This window comes from Cornus florida, unplaced genomic scaffold (assembly GCF_030987335.1).
Source record: "Cornus florida cultivar Cherokee Brave unplaced genomic scaffold, ASM3098733v1 CherokeeBrave_3.0.0_Hap2_Chr01, whole genome shotgun sequence".
NCBI lineage: Eukaryota > Viridiplantae > Streptophyta > Magnoliopsida > Cornales > Cornaceae > Cornus > Cornus florida.
In genome coordinates, this window is record NW_026775571.1 from 97,777,096 (window position 1) to 97,797,952 (window position 20,857).

A 20,857-nucleotide genomic window follows, 5' to 3' on the forward strand; every position below is an offset into this window, starting at 1 on the left:
TACTTGATTCTGTTGAATTAGTGATTCTTTAGTTAAATAAATAAATATTTAATCCCCTGTTGATGTTCATGTTTATATGTGCTAAGTTAAAGCTAAGTTGTATAACTGGGTTTGCAAAGTTTAACATAAATTATTAAATTTCTTCTCTCACAAATCTAATTCTTTGTTGAATTTCTATTATCGACTGTACGTTCTTTTCACACACCCAATGCAGTTCAAGCAAATTTTATTATTTATTTCATCGAATCTTTGTTTTATTTGACTATCCCTCTCTATGGCTTCATGGACAGAGAAAGCACCATGTCTTCTATTAGGGAGAGTAACAATTTCTAGTGATTATTTACTTAAATAGCAGGGATTACAACTGAAAAGTGAAGCTAAGCCTCTATGATTGACTTTGGAATGTTGAATTTGCAGTTCGTTTGTATAAAATGATCATCCCGATTTTAATTTTTATATTTTAATCAAACCAAGAACGACTTCGTATTTGGACAATTGAGTTCCTATGTTTTTTAGGCTGCACTAACATCCTTCTAATAGCAACCAAAATCCATTCTTCAAATAATTATTGAAAAAAGAAATTTGTTCTTGTGCTTTATATTGCAACTTTGAGGACAAATGCCCTCAAAAACCTATTGTTTTCAGCAATACATGAATGCTTTGGTAGGCGGCTCAATTTAATTTGAGGTTTTAAGGGGAAAATAAAAAGGTGGCCTTTAAGGATATTGGAATATGTGAATGAAATTTGCCCGTGTTTATATATATCACGTTAGACTAGAACGTAAATATGAACTATTGCAATGTGAATATCTCGGTGTAAATGTTATTGATAACAACCAAGAGGTGTGATGTCACAGGCTAACCAATACAACTCAATGAACCATTGTAACCTACTTCAAGTGTCATCACTGGTTATGAGACGAAGAGTTACAACTTAAAAACTAGGCACATAACGTGTTTAATGTGATTGGTGCCAACCCTTTGAAGTAGACGTGTTTGGTGACAAACAGACACAAGTTTATAAATACCCCTGGATTCAATTGCAACATGCACCATTCAGAATCTTCTTATTTATGAATTCTCTTTCTTTCTCTCTGCCTTTCTTCTTTGCATACATATAGTTTTAGGTGTGAGTTTGAGTCTGGTTTATAGAGAAGGTACTACACCGAGTGGTTCGCCCATTTCTTCAGTTTGAAGTGCTATTACCGAAGAAAAAAATGTTGTTGTATCCTAGGAGACAAACGCTATAAAGTCCGTCAGCACCATAGCAGAGCGAATCTGTCTGAAGGACATAGAATCAAGCATCGGCCTACTAATAGGTTCTTTATATATATAGTTTATTAAACTATTATTCTCATTTATAGTTATATTTTAAATTTTGTATAATTTTTAAATAGCTATAATTCAGTATTTTATACATATATATTGAGTACTTAATTTTTTTCAACAATCTCAAGACAAATTCCTATTGTTATTTAAATATTATTTTGTAATATTATATTTCTGTAAATTAAGTTGTGGTCTGTGTATGGCAAGTATGAGTACAACTGTGCCTAATGTTTGGGGAAAAGCCCGAAAAGTTTAATGGGGCAAATTTCAAAAGGTAGCAACAGAAAATGATGTTCTACCTTACAACTCTGAACTTGAGCAAGTTTTTAAATGAGACTGCTCCAGTGGTGCAAGAGGGTGAGACAAGCATAACAAAAGTAGTAGTTGTTGATGTATGGAATTAAGGAGATTTTCTATATAAGAATTACAGCCTCAATTGATTGGACAACACATTAGATAATGTGTATAGTCTAATTAGTATTGCTAAAGAACAATGGGAGTCAATATAAAACAGAGGATGCTGGTTTGAAGATATTTGTGGTCGGACGATTTCTTGACTTCAAAATGGTGGACTCCAAAACTGTTATAAGCCAAGTGTAAGAGCTCCAACTAATCCTACATGAGATACATGCTGAGAAGGTGACATTGAGTGAATATTTTCAAGTAGCTTCAATCATTGAAAAATTGCCACCTATTGGAAAGATTTAAAAAATTACTTTAAGCATTAGCGTAAGGAAATGAGGCTCGAAGACCTGATTGTCAGGTTGAGGATAGAAGAAAATAACCGCATATTTGAAAAGAAATCCAAAAATTCTTCAATGGTGTTAAAGGCAAATGTGGTGGAACTTGGGCAAAAAAATAAAAAGAGGAAGCACTCTGGACAATGTCCCAACCAAGGAAACTATAAGAGGTTCAACGAGAAGTGCTACGTGTGCGACAAGCAAGGACACCGAGCTAAAGACTATCGTAGCCGTAAAGCACAAGATAACTCCAAGAAGAAGACCACTGAGTTGCACATTACTGAAGAAGATAAATTGACAGCTGATGTGTTAGTGCTAAACTTTTCAGTTGTGGTTTCAAAAATCAATCTTGTGGGCAATGCTAGATAATGGTGGGTGGACACAGGAGCTACTCGCCATGTTTGCTCAAAAAAGAGGATGTTCACTACCTATGAAGCCATAAATAATGGGGAATAACTCTACATGGGGAACTCTTCTACTGCCAAGGTTAAAGGACAAGGAAAGATTAAGCTGTTAATGACCTTTGGCTCATGCTCCAGTAAGAAGTCTATTACTGCTTGTCCTTTAATGGTTTTCCTATGCTCATATGTTATGTTAAAAGAGCTTAGTTCGATCGCCCACTTTGTGATTCTTCTGGATAGATCTGGCTTCCGTAAGATGGGTCATATTGGATAGTCTGTTGGCACGATGATCAAATGAGATTCAAAATAATGTCTTAGTTTCCTTTTTGCATTCACCAAGACCAAGATGAATTTTTCTGTCTTCGAGTACCTCTTCTCAGTATCTGTCTTGCTTGCATAGAATACTGGACTTTGCCTTTGGTCGTCTTCTCTTCGAGGGTAACACTTGTAGCTATTTTTGACAATGCTAAATATAAGTATAATGTCTCTGCTTGCCTTGGTGCAAATAGGTTTGGTGGGTGCTGCACGTACACTTTCAACTTAGCCAGTGCTTCGTGTTGCTCTTCCTCCCATGTCTGTTTTCCTTTGCTCCTAATTGTATCAAAAAAGGATTTGCACAAATTTGACAGTCGTGAGATAAATTTATTAAGGGCAGCTATCCTCCCAGTGAGAGTTTGAATGTCTTTGAGGGTCATTAGTTTTTCATTTTATATCAAGGCTTGGGCTTACGTGCGACTTACTTAAATCCTTTTCAATTCATAATGTGGTTGATAGGCGCTGAATATTGCATATTCGAGCCCTTAAACTTGCATATGTTGTAACCTTAAGTGATACTTCTATCCATTTTATACTTATTTTAGTATGTTTGCCTTTTATAGGTGATTTCCCAAAGAATAGGACAAAATCGTGATTCTGGAGCTTAAAGATTGTTTATGAAGCTTATGGAGTTGTACCAGACCATCTGAGGCAAGTTTGGAGTCAATCAGTGGAGTTTGGAGAAGTTTAAGTGCCATAGCTTGAGCACAGGAAGCTGTGCTTGAGCACAAAATGGACTGAAATAAGAAAATTGCCTAAAGCAAAAATGCTTGAGCACAATATTTTTTGCTCGAGCACAAATTCCAAAAGCTCGAGCATTTCTCAAATTGCTCGAGCACAAATGCCCTGGGGAGATCAAAAGACGCTTCGAAAATCTAAGATGCACAAGCTTGAGCATTTCTCAAAAAGCTTGAGCACAAGTTCAAAAAGCTCAAGCATAAGATTTTCTGCTCGATCATAACTTCAAAGAAGATCAAAAATATTTTAAGTGTTGAAGAAAAAGATGTTTCGGAAATTGTTTGAAGAAATTTGGCTAAGTATGTAATTAATGCTCGAGCCTTTTCCAAAAAGCTCGAGCACAATGTCACGGACTTGAACCTTTCCAAGCTCCCGTGCAGCTTTAGACACTTTCAAGCCCACTTGAAGTGCTAAGTCAGCCTACCCGAGTGTGCTAGCTTAGTGAAGACTAAGGCTAGACAAGTGCTTTGCTTACTTGGGTGTGTAGGAAGAGATTAAGCAAGTGAGTAAGAGAGTTTGGGAATGTATAGAACTTGTATTGCTTGAGAGGAGAGATTACAACTTGGTTGCTTGGTGAGGAGCAAATGAATTCACACCTCCTATTTATAGGCCTTTGGCCTTACAAGAACATTCTAGATGTATACAAATGTGTGGCCTAGATTAAGTGTCTAGAACCCTCCAAAGAAATATTTACACTATTCTAGAATTATGTACAATGCTCAAGACAAGTCTAGAGAATTCTATACAACTCTAGACAAGTCTAGAAAAGGCTAGACAATTCCACACTAATCTAGAGAATTCCGGAAAGTTCCATACTTGTGTAGAGAAGTCTAGAAAGCTCTGGTCCATACAGGCTCCATGTCATTGTCTACTGGGCGTCTGCGTGGTGCCTGCGTGGCGTAGCCTCTTGATTGCGGGGCGTGACAACAAGCTAAAAAGCTCGAGCACAAAATTTTGTGCTCGAGCATTTTCATGCCAGGCAAATTTCTTAAGTGCGGGAATAATTCTAATTATATCCTATTAAGTCCCAAACGGTCCCAGATGACCCCATAAGACCTAAAGCCCATCCAAGAAGGGATAGAAGTCAGTTACTTCTATAAAAGAAGGTGAAAGGCCATAGAAAAACTCTGTTGCAATATTTTAGATCTAGCGGCGGCTTTTAGGGTTTTTGGAGTTCTTTTTGAAGAATTGAAGAAGAAGATCCACAGAAGAGGAGTTGCAGTCCATAGAGATGCTTTTCGCACCAACAAAGATGATATTCCCCATCTTTTAGGGTATGGATGTAACCCAAATCTAATTACTATGGTTTGATTGTTCTAAACTTTGGGATTTTTTAGTATTTATATATAATTAATTGCATGATTCTTGAGCAATTGACTTAAATCTTCTAAGCAATTGGGTTTTTAATGGAATAAAATTGGTTTTTGATAAATTAATCTCTTGTCTTATAATTAAATTTTCATTAATCAGAATCGAACTATTCTTATTGTTTGAGATTGGCAGCTATCTCATGACAATAAGAATAATGATCATGCAATGGTGCTTAAATCATTTTTGTGAATGAGTGTTTTTATAATTTATGCTTAGGGAAGACGAATTATTCTGTAAAATTAGTTTAGAGTAGGTAAGTATATGTTATTCTTAACAAACATTCATGATTTATCTTGTTAAAATTTGAATTGAATTGAATGCTAATTCTTTTAATTTCGGGTTATACATAAATATTGGAATCCTAACGTTGAGTCAATTTACCATAGTATGAGGTTCGTGGTGAAATCAAGCCCTAAGTATTTCTCCATCTGATCTCAATCTCTTTACTTTGTTTATTTTTTGTTCATGTTATTGAATTTCATCAAAACAAACATAACTTTTCTCTAAATTAAATTAGAAATTAATTTTAGACTTGATAAACCACCATAGTCCTGAGGTTCGACACCCTCAAAGTAGCCCTATCCTGCAAAGGATTCGTACTATTGTGAGTGGTATTGTATGATTGAAAAAGTATACATCAGTGGCCTAGAAAGGCTTGATGAAACTCCAAAACAACACTTTGATGGTTCAACCTCATTCCATTCTTTCGTAGCGTGTCAAACACTTTTTGCAAATTAGATATATGATATTTATCCTTTTGTTTTTCACGACCATGTCATCAATGTATTCCTCAACTATCCGTCCCATCTAATCTTTGAACACTTTGTTGATCAGTCATAGATATACTGCCTCTGCATTCTTCAAACTGAACACATGACCTTGTAGCAATAGGTCCCTTGTTCGGTAATGAACGAAGTTTTTTCCTGATCCTTTGGATCATTGGAATCTAATTATATCCTTAGTAGCCTTCCAAAAAGGTTAAATGTTCATAACAGGTGGTGGCATCAACCATCTGAAGCGGGTAATTGTCTTTGGGACATGCCTTGTTGAGGTTAGTGAAGTCAATACATATCCTCTTTTTGCCGTTTGTGATACCCTCCAATTTCTGAACACAGGTTAATCAAGTCATCGCCCAAAAATTGGAGGATATCAAAACAATTAATACTTTAAAACAAGCACAAAATACAAGAGGAAATAAAAATAAATAATATAGTCTCTGAAAGGAAAACTAAATAATAATTAATAAACATGTGATACCAAAATCTCTAATTAAATCATTTAGGGAAAAAAAAATCTCTAATTAAATCCAATAAATGATAAATCCATAATTATCTTAAAACTCCAAAGTACAACTCGAGAATCCAAACAAGGACCCCTAAATAAAACCATAATTGAAAATGATAAATAACTGTTTAAGTCTAAGAAATAAATAGAATTAGGATAATGTCTAATATCAAAGATACCGGAAGAATGGTCTCTGATCTGTACAAACAACTCTAAGTCTGGAATTTACGTGAACTTGAAAAATAAAAGTGTGGGTCAGACCCACAAACAAGTTCTTTCCACTACAATCCAACCAGAGAACCGATAAACGATACATCCCTAGACGACTCATGCAATATCTATATAGTCGATATATATATACATACACACTAAGACTCTAACTGAAAAATCACACACGAGGTGGTCAAGAGTCCCCTTCTACCAAGATACACATATCTCCTATATCCAATTACCGATCTAAACCGGCAATATACGCTTCAGTCCTAACCATTGATCCCGAGACCTCAATCTCGTATCATGGCTCACACACACACACGCATATATAATACATCATCAATAAAGCCATATCTAACAATGGTACAATGTAGTGTGTCTAGACCTATTAGTCAGCCCACATATTCATCAATTAACAAAGTCATACCTACTAATGGCATACAATATCAAAGAGCCTATCTTAATAGTTATCTTAATGATTCATTCATCTATGAATCACAATCTCAACAATAACCATATTTAACAATGGCACCACAAACATAAATCCAATATGTAAGATCACAAACACAGAATTGAGCTTGAATAAAATCACATTATCATCTATTGCAATTGCTATAAGAAATAAGGCAATAATAAACCATGTAATTAATTTATAAGTCATTAAAGTCCATTACATCTAGCAAAGGTAAACCACAAAGTACAACCATGGACCATTCATATAGATCATAATTACAACAGATAAATTGATTAAAATCATGCATCGCGCTAAAACATTTAGTTACGAAGTTTAAATGTTTCAAATATTCAACTTACAATTTAATAGTTAATCAAATCCCAAATCATAAAAGCATAAATAGGTTATATGTAATTTAAATCATATAACACTATTCTCGAGGCTTTAGTACAAGTTCGGGACCCTAATAAATTAATTCGGGGCTATTTGGAACACTTTTGGGGCAAATTGGGTGTACAGTGCTTAAGCACACCTTTACTGTGCTCGAGCACTATCCAACAGTGCTCGAGCACTGTTTTTAGAATTCGACAGCGCTCGAGCACTGGTTCGCAGAACCAGCTCGAGAAGTCCATTTTAAGGCTAAAATTCCATCGATACGGGTCCTAAAGTATGCATCTATGTCCTAATTGATTACCAATATTATTATGGAGTAATTATACAAGATCCAAACACTTAAATTCAAGTTTTCATGCACCAATTAACAAGACCCAGTTCCATAACCATATACACATATGAACACATAAACAGATTGATTTTGATTCGATTTCAGCATAGAAACTTATTTAATTCATTTGTTTAAATCCCTTAAAGTCAATTTAATGATGTAAAGAATAAAGATTCAAAGGGGAAGAGTAGAATATAGAACTTGTCTTGTGATTTTTGGATTGAAAACCAAACCCCAAGTTCTCTATAATAGATCCGGTCTTCTTCTCCAACTTGTCACCTTCATTGTCCTTCTCCGGCCACCTTCTTCCTCCTCTTCTCTCTCTATGATCTAGATCTCTGTCTCTCTTTGTAATTCACGTATATACAAAAACTCTCTTCTTCTATCTAACACACACACACACACACACACAATAACCCACAAATCCTAATCTAAGTCTAACTAAAATAAAAATCTTAATAATAATAGCAATAATAATAATGATAATAATAATAAATCCCTAAACGTTTTATTTTACCAAATCAATATCCACTTAATATATACATATATATATTTATATATACCTTCCCATGGGCCATAACTATATATAACCTATCTAGGCCTTCTCCGCCTAGTCCAAACTTATTCCTTTCGGTCAAACAACTTCAAGCCCAAACCATGATTAATTAAAATAAAATAAACCAATTAATTAAACGAGTAAATTGCACATAAAAAATAGTGACAAGTAATGCACATTAAATAATTTAGAATAACCTAATTAACAAAATTAATCTAATAGCTACTTAATCATTTAATAAGAATAATTAGGCAAATAAAATAATTAAAATGCTATTAAAATAATAAATTAAATGCTCTAAAAATTAGTGGTATTACACCGTTCTTCTTCTATACCACCACGACGTTTGATAACCATTGAGGGTAATGCACTTCTCCGATGAACCTTGCCTTGAGCAGGAGATTAACCTCTTCAGCTATTATTTGGTTCCGTTCTAAGGCGATTCTTCTTTGTTTCTGCCGAACGGGTCGAAAGTTTGGGTCGACATTTAACTTATTACAAGCAACCTCTGGGCTCAACCCTGGCATATCTAGGTGACTCTGGGCGAAAATGTACAAGTTCTCATTCAGCAGGTGGTTCAACTCCTCCTTCTCTTTCTCGGACTGTAATGACCTGATCTTTGTCGTTTTCTCCTGGTTGTGTAATACCCCTATAATTTAAAGGTTTATTTTATTTAAGTTAATTGTTTGTTTATTTGATGTAATTGGTTATTTATTTAAATTATGCATTAATTAGTTAATTAGCTTGCTTTAAATTATATAATGTGCATTCATTGTATTTTAATTATGTGATGTGGTTTATTTGCCATTATTTGTTTAAATGTGTACTTAATAGAGTTAATTGTATTTTAATTGTGTGATATGGTTTATTTGCCATTATTTGTTTAATTGTGTACTTAATAGAGTCTACCCATATGTTCATGCTAGTAATATGCTCATTATTTATTTTGTGATTTTTAAGCGTAGTACTAAAAAAAAAAATTTCAATCTCTAGTTCTATCGTTAATTAATTGACTATGTACTTTTTAGAAAACATATTCAACAATATAAATCAAAATGATGACAACTCACAAACAAAATAAATAATTTTATGATAACAAAATTTAATAAAACTATAAACTAATTGAAGTTATAGAATAATAGAAACGAAGAATTTGGTCCAATACTCCAAAAAATTCTTTAATAGAATAAAAGTTCATTCAAAGTCTTGTGACAGAGTGATGTTGAAAATTGTAGGAGTGGAGAAAATGAAAATAAATAAATAAATAAATTATAATGAGAGGAGAAAAAATGCGTGAGGAATAAGAAGAAGAAAAAAGAGAAAAAAAAAAGTTAATAGGTGTCTTGAAAAAATATAGAAAGTTTCACAAGTCTCACCACAATGGATAATATTTATGGTTGGTGTAATGATAATGAGGAGTAATATAAATATAGAAATATTTTGGGCCTAATAAGGTTGAGAGAGAGAGGGAGAGAAAAAAAGTTATACGGAAATATTTTGGGCCTAATATTAAAATTTTCTATTGATTGAAGTTTAATAATAGAAGAAAATAAAATTTTTAGGTAACTTATAATATATTATAAGGAAAAAATTTTTGGGGCCCTGAAAAAAGAAAGAAGAAAGTGATAAACAATAGAAATCTTTTATGTCAAATCCCTCTATTTTTCGATATTTAATAATTAACATAATTATTTTAAGAGTTATAATATATACAGAAATGAAAAATTATGAGGCCTTTTTATTGGTTGGGGCCTTATCCCTATTGATCATATATTCTCAATATTAATCTGAATAAAAGTGATTATATCAATCACATATATGCTTATTGATAGGCATTCAAAATTTCTTAACAACTAAGGAACTTAGCAACTATTTACCCCACAATATATCTCTGTCAAACTACAAAAATATGTCTCTGAAAACATTATGCTGCAACCATTGCATCCTTAACTAATTGTAGTTACCGCCTAGTCTAGTGTAGGTTAATAAACCAGTCTATACTCTGCATTATACGTGACACACATGGTGGACTAGGCTGATTTACCCACCTAACCTAGGCACATCATACCAACTATAAGTTTCCCAGTCCGGGTATCCCCTTGTTTTCCAGTTGCCGATGTTATCAATCTCCTTTGGTTTTAAGTTAAGTAGCAAGAACGTTCACTCTCTCTTCCCATATAAATCGCTGCCCATGTATTTGTATATATATATATATATAATAACAATATGTATGTCCGTGTTACAATTTTCTGATTTTTTGAACTTCTGAATTACTTTTATTTTATTCTTTTTGTAGGCAAAAGCAAATAAGGGGAGATCTCTGAATAATCCTAGCAAGCTAAATTGTGAAGTTGTGGCCCGAATTTTGATGGGGCTTGATAATTTGTAATCTTCCTTTGATGTAAAATCTCTTCACTTATTTTCATGGTTTTATAATTTCTGTCATGTTCGTGATTGTGTTGTTGGTTTTGCAGTATTTGTAGTAACATAAGTTATCTTCAGTGGAATAAGGAACAGCATCAACAACTAAATCATTAAAATGACGAACATAGGACAGTGTACCTCTTCTCTCAAGCAACAGAACGTGAGTATTCCATTGACTGCAAAAAAGGAAAAGTTAATTTTTTTCATTTTTTTTTTTTTTTTTTTTCGGTGGTTCAGATTTTATTCATAACTATCAATTTTGTTATTCCGCTGGTATCAACTCTTCTTCCCATATGGGAAATTGAAGTTTGAGTCCTGACACTGGGTGTTTGTCTTCACTGCTTACACGAACAACCTGAAACTGTTTTGGTTATTGTTAATGTGGTCGTTATTAAATTTTTGACAAAGTAGTACCTATTAATTTATTTTTACTTAAAAAAAATGTTCTTTTTTTCATGAATAAATACGCATTCTTCTCCAAATGTATGAGAAATTTTGCTTGTTTGTTTTTTGCCAATCGTGATGATTCTATGGGGATCCTTAAATTTTTAGTAAAGTAGTGGTTTCAATAATTTTTGTGTAATGTGCAAAAATACCCCTGAACTATTTCCGAATTTGCAAATAACTCTCTTGAACTATCACATTTTGTTGCAAAATGTTCCAATGCCTAGACTATTATTCATTAAATGACCACAATGCATTTTCTTATTAAATTGCATTTAATCTATTTTTCTTATTGAAATAAATTATGAAAAAAATTCATACTAATTCTATGCATATTCTCCATTAAATTTGCATAAATTTACTTTTAATTTTTTAAATTAACAAATAAATAAAAATCTTAAGTAGAAAATTTTAAAACAATTTAAGTAATTTTTAAATTTTTCATGAATATATTGCATTGCATTTTTTTTTTTTTAAGTAATTAATTGATTTTTCATGAATATATTGTCTGACAAATAATATATTGTATAAAATTAAGGTAAATTGTATAACTAATATTTATAGAAGAGAAAAGATAATAAAAATAAATTAATAAGAAATGATGAATTTGATGAGAAAAGGTAAAATAGTCTTTTGTGATGGATTTGTCCTTAATTGAAGCAAATTAGGGAGATAATTTGCAAAAGGGCAGTAGTTCAGGGCTTTTTTTTATTTTTTATTTTTATTTATTTATTTTTTTTGCACTTTACCCTTGACGATGATTTCTTTTTCTTGTGTTTACAATTATTTGGATGTTCAGAGAAAAGGGCTTGTGAAGAATGGAATTAGTGGATTGCCAGACGACATCATCATTGCCATCCTATCTCTTTTGACACTTAAGGAAGCTGCACGTACTAGTGTTCTCTCACACAGATGGAGATATTTATGGAGATATTTAACTGGTAGTTTCAACTTTGATTTAAAGACATTGCGAACTCCTTCAGCAGATGGTACTTCACTTGAAGAGCCTACTAAGTATGTGTGTTGGGTGAACCATACTCCTCCCTTTGAAGAGCCTACTAAGTATGTAAGTTGGGTGAATAAGATCTTGGAATTGCACCTTTATAGATGAAATGAGGATTTCTTTTTGTTTCTGTAAGAGCTTCCCCAGCGATATCGATGACTGGATTAAGTTTGCAATGGAAAAGGGTGTTCAAAGGTTTGAATTGGATGTGATGGCCGGCGGGTTACCCTTTCCTTGGCTTAAATTTTACAACTTTCCAAGCCTGGAAAGCTTCAAATTCTTATTTAGGACTTCAAACAGTCATCATGTGTCACGGACTATTGGTTTCACAGATGGTTTTTGCTCCCTAACCACCCTTCGTTTGGTTGGTGTTAATATCATGGATGAGGTGCTTGAGCATTTCCTATCCATCTGTGTGTTTCTTGAACAATTATGCATCGTGGGATCAACGTCTCTAGTGAATCTAAAAATTGCTGGCCCATCTCTCAAATTGAAGCACTTAGAGTTATCTCAATGTCACTCTTTGGAAAAACCTAAAATTTCTGCAATTAATCTTGTTTCATTCACCTACTTTGGACGGGATATAAGTGTGCCTTTTAAAAACGTCCCTCTTCTATCTGAGCTATCTATTGGGGGACGTTTCTGTTCATCCTTTGTTTTTGAATCTTACAAGCATTCCAGCTATATTGCTCAAATAGAAAAGCTCAAGTTACAAGTGTTTGTTGAGGTTAGAATACACAATCAATGCGTGATTTTATGCTTTTATTTTCGTTTTTGGTTGTGGTTGTCGTAAACATCATGATCAGTTTGTGGTTGCTTTTGGTTAGGACTTCAATCGGTTTCCCAAGTATTTTCGTGCGCGAGGTAATCTCAAGGAAGTGGAATTGTTTGTCATGGGAAATGAAAATGATAGCCTTCTCAGTTTAACTTCTGTGATTAAGGCGGCTCCTAAATTGTCTAAGTTTACTGTTGAGGTAAGTATCTTTCTTTGTAATTTAAGGTTTGGTTTCTGATGAAATTATTATAGTTGATTTATTTTAAATACTTGTATGATTTTAAATTGACTTAAATGTAGAGAGATAAGAACAAGAGAGGGAGAGGTGAAAGCAGATAGGTACACATATGATAGAATATAAGATCTTTGTTGAAGAGGCTGAGGAGGTGAAAACGGTGTCATTGGCTCTGTGCCTCATCAAATAGTGAATGTATAACGAAGGACTACTGTTAGTAAGTATCAGTGAGTAAGACGATTACACAAACTGAGTTGTCCATGACCAATCACCATTACGAGTAGGCAAATCTTTGTACTTCAGAAAGATGATAATGTCACCTTGCCACTCTCGCCTCTGCAAGTAAATTCCAATTTACAAGCTAAAAGAGGAAACATATCGAACTTGATTTCTTACTGATTTTTTTTTTCTTACCCCAATTAAATTTAAAGAACAAGTTGAAGATGAAGAAGATAACAATTAAACCCTTAAATTTGGGAACTTGGTGGGTTTGTGCTTTATACGATTTGAGTAACCTTAAGTAAAATCTTTCATGGAGGCCTTCTGAATTTACCACAGCTTTGCGTCAAGTGTTTGGGAAAAGTAGACAGATAGAATGGAATGGGATAAGAGGCTGAGAAATATAAGAATTTGAAAGAGAGGCAAATATCTTATATTGTCTTCAATAATGAAAAGGAAATTAGGGGGGAAAAAAGAGAGGGAGAAGAAATGTATATTATTAGGTCACAAACATAAATTGATAAAAAGATTTATTGATCCTAGCAACTCTTATCTTGTTTAACCTTAGCTGCTATGTTTTTTCGTGTGATTAGTCTTACAATATGTTACTAGAATGTAAATAATGTCAATATGTTATTACGAGCCTAAATAAAAAGGAATTTGTACCCAATGCTTAAAAGTATAAAGTGCTTAAATTGATAAATTATAGTGAGCTAACTTACAATTAGAATTTTATCATAAATATGAACATGGGATTCCCGCATTACTTTTACTTCATCATTTATACGCTAATGTAACATTTGTGCATGGTCATTTGTTTGACAAATTGGACCTTGGTGGAAGCAAAATTTCTGTATGCATGTGCTATTTGTACTTAAATAAAATGGAACTCATATAAGGTCATGGATTATGTAAATAAATATTGTTTTATCTCTTGCTTGTAAAGTTGAAATGGTTTACCGTTTTATAATGAAAAAGGCTAATTGCTTAGCCATCAATTAAGGTGATGGAAAGGCATATTGGATGCAAATCTAACCTTTCACATTAATAAATAAAGTGGTTATTCTTAGCCTTAAAACAACGGTTACGTGCTAACAGCTTGGCCTTCCATTCCACAAAGGATAATGGCTTTGAGCTACTGTATTTCCATTCTATTAGTTTTAACGTGTGTTTGTAACGTTTTTACTATTATAAAACCTGTAGAAGAGAGTGAAATTTGCTTTGAAGTTGAAGTTTGGCCACTAATTGCATTGGTAAGGCGGCAAACATTAGCCCCTTGTGGTTTTAACCTTTTTCTTGGATTGGGGGAGGGTGGAATTGAATTTTCCAATCATACTTGGTTCAGGGAGAGATCTCTAGGAGATAGATTAGGTTTTGGTTTGATCCACAGCAGTGTTATTAAAGGCCCAAGGCGTTAGAGGTCTTTTGAAGCCTAGGCGCGAGGCGCACGCCTGAGTGAAGTGAGGTGCACAATTACAAATTTAAACTATCATAATAATATTCATATCTCATAAGTCATATCAATATTCTAAAAATTAATATCAAATATAAAAAAGTAAATCTATCAACTATACAACTATCCAATAACCATAAAACATAGCACAAATTTGTTTTCTTAGAAAGCAATGCAAAATGTGTTTTTTTGAATGGTAAAACAAAGCACAAAAAGAAATAAATCTGTTAACAAAAAAAAATGTTAAACAAGAAAAAAAAAGGAAAAACAGAGCCAAAAAAAAAAAGAAGATAAAGAGATAAGAGAAGTAGACGAAGAGAGAGATGTAAACAAAGATAAGAAGAGAGGAGAGAGAAGTAGAGGAGGAGAGAAAAAAAGAAAGAAAGAAAGAACTGACGTGACTTCCTCGTTCATCTCTTCAACTAGGGCTTCGTTTTCATCTCACAATCTCATTTTATCGCTGTTCGGTTAACATTTTGACTCTTGGGCTTTCTTATTTGTTTATTCTTTTGAACAAATTAAAGATCCTTCTATCATATGCTTGGGCTTTCTTTTTTGTTTATTAAGTTCCAAAAGTATCCTTTTTGGCTTAAGAAAGGCGCACCTCACATACAGGACGAGGCGCAACCGAGGCACGTGCCTAGTAAACATCAATGAGCCTGTGATGACAACAGGCGCTAAACCTGAGCCTCGAGCCTAGGCGCGCCTTTAACAACATTGATCCATGGTGTGGGGATAGGCCAATTACAAGTGTTTTCCAGAGGTTTTTTTAGGATATCTTAGATGGTCAGGTCTTCATAGCTGTTTGTTATCGCCTTGATAGAAGAAGGATGATTTGTGATGTGTCGTCTGTGAGATATCTTCAGGATTGGGAAATGGAAGACATGGTTGAGTTCTTGGCGTCGTCGTACCATCGGAGGGTGGTAGTTAAGGGGGCTGATGTATGGGTTTGGGAGGAATCCAGGGAAGGTTAGTACGAAGTGTCCTCTTTTAACCGGAGGCTTCCAAATGCTCGAGGGTCCACCATTCCTAGGAGGGCAGTTTGGCATACCAAAAGTTGCCTCAAGGTTGCTTTTTTTGGATTGACGGTTGTTTTTGGGAGGATTTTTACAATCAGCAAGAAAGAGGTTTTAAATCTTGGTAAATTGGTGTTGCATATGCAAGAGGGATTAATAGTTTGATTGATATTCTTTTCCTTACATTATGCATTGGCTAGGGATGTGTGGACATGATTGTTTCCCTTTTTAGTTTGTTGGGTCTTGCCAGGTTTCACGTTGAGGATGCTCCAGGCTTTGAGCGGTTGTATAGTCGGGTTGCTAGCCTGGGATGCATGTAGAGTGATTCCACTTCGTATTTGGTGGGGCTTGTGTGTAGAACGAAATAGGGAAGGAATCTTCTATTTGGGTATTAGAACTGTCCATTCTTTGTTCTTTTTTAGTTTGGGTTAATGGGAGGGATTGTATTGGATTTTCTAGCCTTTGTAGATAGAGTGAGTGTATAGAGGATTATTTTGGCATAGAGTTTATTGTTTTGTACATGTTCTCTTGGGCGTGCTCTCCTTTTGAATGCTTTTAATTAAATTTTACTTAACAAATAAAAAATAAAAAAAATTGTTAACCCAAGGACATCAAGATATATTCTCTTTGTGCTATTCCAAAAACTTTATGGACGATTCACTTCGTGGTCATTCCTTGAGGAATTAACTCGATTGTTTAAATTTTGTGATGTTCTGAAGCACGCTCAATCTCCTTGTACTGCTAGAAGTAAATTTGTATGGAGAATTGTTCACTTTAATCCTCCCCTTGGCATGAAGTGAATTTTGTTTTCATAATTGACATTGAATAGACATTGAAGTAGAATGAGTGATTTGAGGGCTTCTAACATGGTAAGGAATTTTAATATTTTTATAAACCACCTCACCTTCTAATCTACACTTGTGTTATGGGAGTGATTATTATTAGAGTATTTTGTAGCTTCTAATGCCAGTTAAAGCAACCGGGGACAGTTTCTGCAGGTATATCAAAAATAACCAAATTGTGGTAATGTTTCTTTGTGGTTTTCTTATATGGATGGTTCCTGATGTTATATCCAGTATGAATGACCATTATGTAACTGAGTTGCTTTGTTTGTGACATTGCCTTTGATGATAAGAGTTTGTTGCATAACCTGGTGGCATTACTTGAATCTAGGGCTGCAAATGAACTGAGCCGAGCCGAGCTTTGTCATGCTCAGGCTCGGCTCACTACAATCTGAGAGGTGCTCGAGCTCAGGCTCAGGCTCAGGCTCAGGCTCACTACAATCTGAGAGGTGCTCGAGCTTGGCTTAGGCTCAGGCTCAGGCTCGGCTCACTACAATCTGAGAGGTGCTCGAGCTTGGCTTAGGCTCAGGCTCGGGCAAGCTTGACCTAGCCAAGCTCAAGCTCGGCTCGTCAGAATATGAGTGAGCTCGGGCTCAGTTCAGTTCGGGCTTGTTTGTGCATAGATATACACATATATAATACACAATAGATGAGTGTATATACATAACATAATCAAATTGTGTGTTGAGTTATAGATGTATAGTTAGATGTATATGCATACGGCATACCTTGAGGTTGAGATTGTCTGATATCATCAACAGTTGTGCATCGTTCATTTTTTGCAGTTAATTTCATGATTCGCCCTTTGTTGTCCCACAAGAATACAAAATACTGAAGAAGAATTAAAGATCGGGAGGCAAAATGGGGATGCGCTGCGCATCGTTGCAGATAATGATACCGGGTTTGTTATGTGTCAATATTAATGGGTACGTCAGTTGGGCCTTTAAAATGAAATATGGGCCATTTTGTCTTTGGGTTTTTCATTTAGATAATAGGATATTCGGAATGTATTATACCTCTGGGCTTATGTTGTTTAATGGATCAAATTTATTGGGTTGGATCAAAACCTTATAAATTATTGATAAACGAGCCTGTTCATGAGCCTAACAAGCCGAGTCTAACATTGTTCAAGCTCGGCTCGTTTATTAAACGAGCTCAGAATTTGTGCTCAAGCTCGGCTCGTTAGCTAAACGAATGAGCCCGAGCCGAGCCCTCGGTTCATTTGCAGCCCTATATTTTATGTATATATATTTGTTCCCCATACACAAGGCTCCTACATCTAGCATGGCCTGAAAGAAGTAGATGGTAAGCAGCCTTACTCCTATTTCTAGGTAGGCTGATTTCGGGACTCAAGCCTGCGTCATTGTGGGTAACAGATGAGCACTTGAATCACAGTAGGTCTGTTTGGTTTGAAAGAAGTAGCAAAGGGAAAAAAAAAATGGAAAAGATTTAATTTTTTTGAGTTTGGATAGGATAAAAGGAAAATTTATAAGAAATTAGGATTCCTACAAGTGGTAGATTTTTTCCAAAACATTTCCAGAAAATTTTAGTTTCTCGCAAAATTTGTGTTCTATATTTTAGTTTCCTATTATGCCATTACCACTTGTTTCTCCATCTCTCTGCCTTAACAATGCTGAACACGCCGCAAAATATTTGTTCAATTGTGCTAATAAAGTAGTTTATGTGGCTCACAAGTTGGGTGCCTTGGCTATGAATGCTAGATTAGAGGTGTTTATGAGAACGAGTTTCCTGGCAAGATTAGAAGTCTAGCACAGGAAAATGTATTGATGACAAGATTAGAAGTGTAGAACAGGGAGATGTATTAAGACACTGGTGTGTATTTTGGTGTTTTCTGATCAATGGTCTAAAGGCAAACATTTGACATGAGGTGAAACTCATACGCGGTGTCGTAATTCTACCCACCACTCTTAAATTTGTGATCCATGCCCGTGCTCTAAAAAACTTTATTTACAACAAATTTGTATTTATTTTTATTTTTTAATATATATTGCAGATGTATATAGTGTTATTTTACCTCCAAAAAAAAAACAAAATACGCTGGTTCATTCAATGAAACAGTTGAAAATTATATGTTATTGTAAAAATTGAAAAGACGCACTTTAATTTTTGGAACTTACATTTTTGGAACTTGTAAGTTGTAATGTTAGTTGTATTAAGAATAAAGTTAAACCATTAATGAGTTCCGCATGAGAAAAATATTAGGAAACCTTTATTGTTGTTTGGATATGGGGAAGATTGATGTTACACAAATTCATTTATTTTTCTAGTATTTGAAATCACAAGGATAGGTTTGGTAAGTATGATCATTTTCTTTTCACTTTCATGTTATTCAAACTGTCAAAACAATACTTTCCCACAATTTTCTTGAAAATTTTTCATCTTAATGAAATGCATGTTGGAAACAAGTTATGGTTAGTGTGTTCTTATTTATTTTATCCAATCTTGTGTAAACAAGTTTTTATCTGACTTATCTTCCTCCATGGCAGTTGATGCTGAGTGCGAATGATAAACGGGTACCAAAAATTACAAATCTTTATTGGTTTAAAAGTTTTTTATACTGTTAACCTTGTCTGCTAATAATGTCATCTCCTGTGGTGTTGGCAGGTAAGACGGGCTGATCAAATTGCAGCTATAAATGCTGAAAAAGAGGCGACTAAATGTCATTATCAATGCCTTAAGGTGGTGGAATTGGTTGATTTTGGTGGGCGTAGCTGCAGCGAAGTTGAGCTTGTTCTCCACATACTAGTGGTTGCGGCATCACTAAAGAAAATAATTATTCATCCTTTTCCTTTTTTAGAATATAAAGAAGTTCCACCAATAAGAGCCAAGTTGATAGAAGATGTCAGAGAGCGTGCCTGGCAGATAAAAACAATATTACCCAAAACCATTGAATTAGTGGTTCCTTTAGTTAAATAAGTACTCCCAGTGTAACAATTGTAGTGATTATTTACCTATTCTGTTCATGTTAACTTTATATATATGTGCTAATGACAAGTTTTATAATTGGGTTGGTAAAGTTTACCATAAATTGGGAATGATGTTCAACGAACCAAATCGTATTGGTGGTATTATTTATTTTATCTAATCTTTTGTCTAAAGTTCTTTAGTTAAATAAATTAATAATTCCATTGTAACAAATAGTGATTATTTATCTATTCTGTTCGTGTTAACTTTATATATGTGCTAACTGCTAAGTGAAAGCTAATTTGTATAATTGGGTTTGGAAAGTTTTTCATAAATAGGGAATGAAGTTCAACCAGCCAAATGTTATTGGTGGTAGCTTTTAATATAAAATGTTATTTGTTACTAGTATTATTTATTTCTAATCTTATACGTAAACAGATTTTTATTTGGCCCTGATAATAGATGGGTAGTGAAAATTACAACCTTATTTATATTGTTGTAAGGGTCTGTTACATTCTTAAGCTTGTCGTGTTAGTCTCTCCCCTATAATTTGTTGGTATTAGTCTCTCCCCTATAATTTGTTGGTTACAAATGATACTTTTCATCTATATTATTTATAAATTTTACTAGTTAGTAAAATCGCGTATGATATACATAAAATACATGTACGTATAATGTACGTACAATTTTCATCCATTTAGGTTTTAATATCACCATTCTGTATGAAATGATTACACTTTTACGTTTCCGAATTTTTTTTTTTTTATTTTTTTCTCTCTCTCTCTTTGTGTACCGAATTTTACTAACTATGCTCTACCTCACTTTGAAAGACTTGAAAAATCACTCCACCTGGTTGGGTTTGTTGAGAGTAAGCATAGTAAAATTGTTGGGTGAAACTTCTAAAATTTACTAATTACAACACTCTACATCAACCCACCCAGGTGGTGAAATTGGTTTGAGTAGCGAAATTGATCTTGTTTTGCATTACTTGATATTGTTGTACTATTCTTTTATTAAAAAATTTAAAGAATAATGAAATTGATTGGATTTGTTGGAAGTAGTGGCAGCAAAATTGATCTTATTTTGTTGTAGCATCATCCATTACCATGTCTTCTAGGGGGTAGAGTAAAAATTTTTGGTGATTATATTTACTTATTAATTATAGCAGGATTACAATTGAAAGTAAAGTTAAGCTTCTATGGCTTTGAATTTTTATGGAAATTATTTTAATATGCCCGATATTTGTATGTAATGATCATCTCTACATTCTACGATTAGCTCATTTAATCGTGTTAATATGTTTGATTAGAAAGTTTACCAATTGATTTGTAGAAAAGAACGTGAAGGAAGGGCTCTAAAATAATTGAACATGACTTTTGAATGAGATATATATATA

General features: G+C 33.9%; 1 protein-coding gene across 1 annotated transcript; it reads left to right on the forward strand.

Annotated features, from left to right (window-relative positions):
• Nucleotides 1-12,134: 12,134 nt before the first annotated feature.
• LOC132308956 (uncharacterized) lies at nucleotides 12,135-19,636 on the forward strand. The gene is made up of 4 exons (XM_059807300.1): nucleotides 12,135-12,723; nucleotides 12,824-12,970; nucleotides 19,044-19,070; nucleotides 19,162-19,636. The coding sequence occupies exons 1-4, from the start codon at nucleotides 12,172-12,174 to the stop codon at nucleotides 19,471-19,473; spliced, it is 1,038 nt and encodes a 345-aa protein (XP_059663283.1). The 5' UTR covers nucleotides 12,135-12,171; the 3' UTR covers nucleotides 19,474-19,636.
• Nucleotides 19,637-20,857: the final 1,221 nt, after the last annotated feature.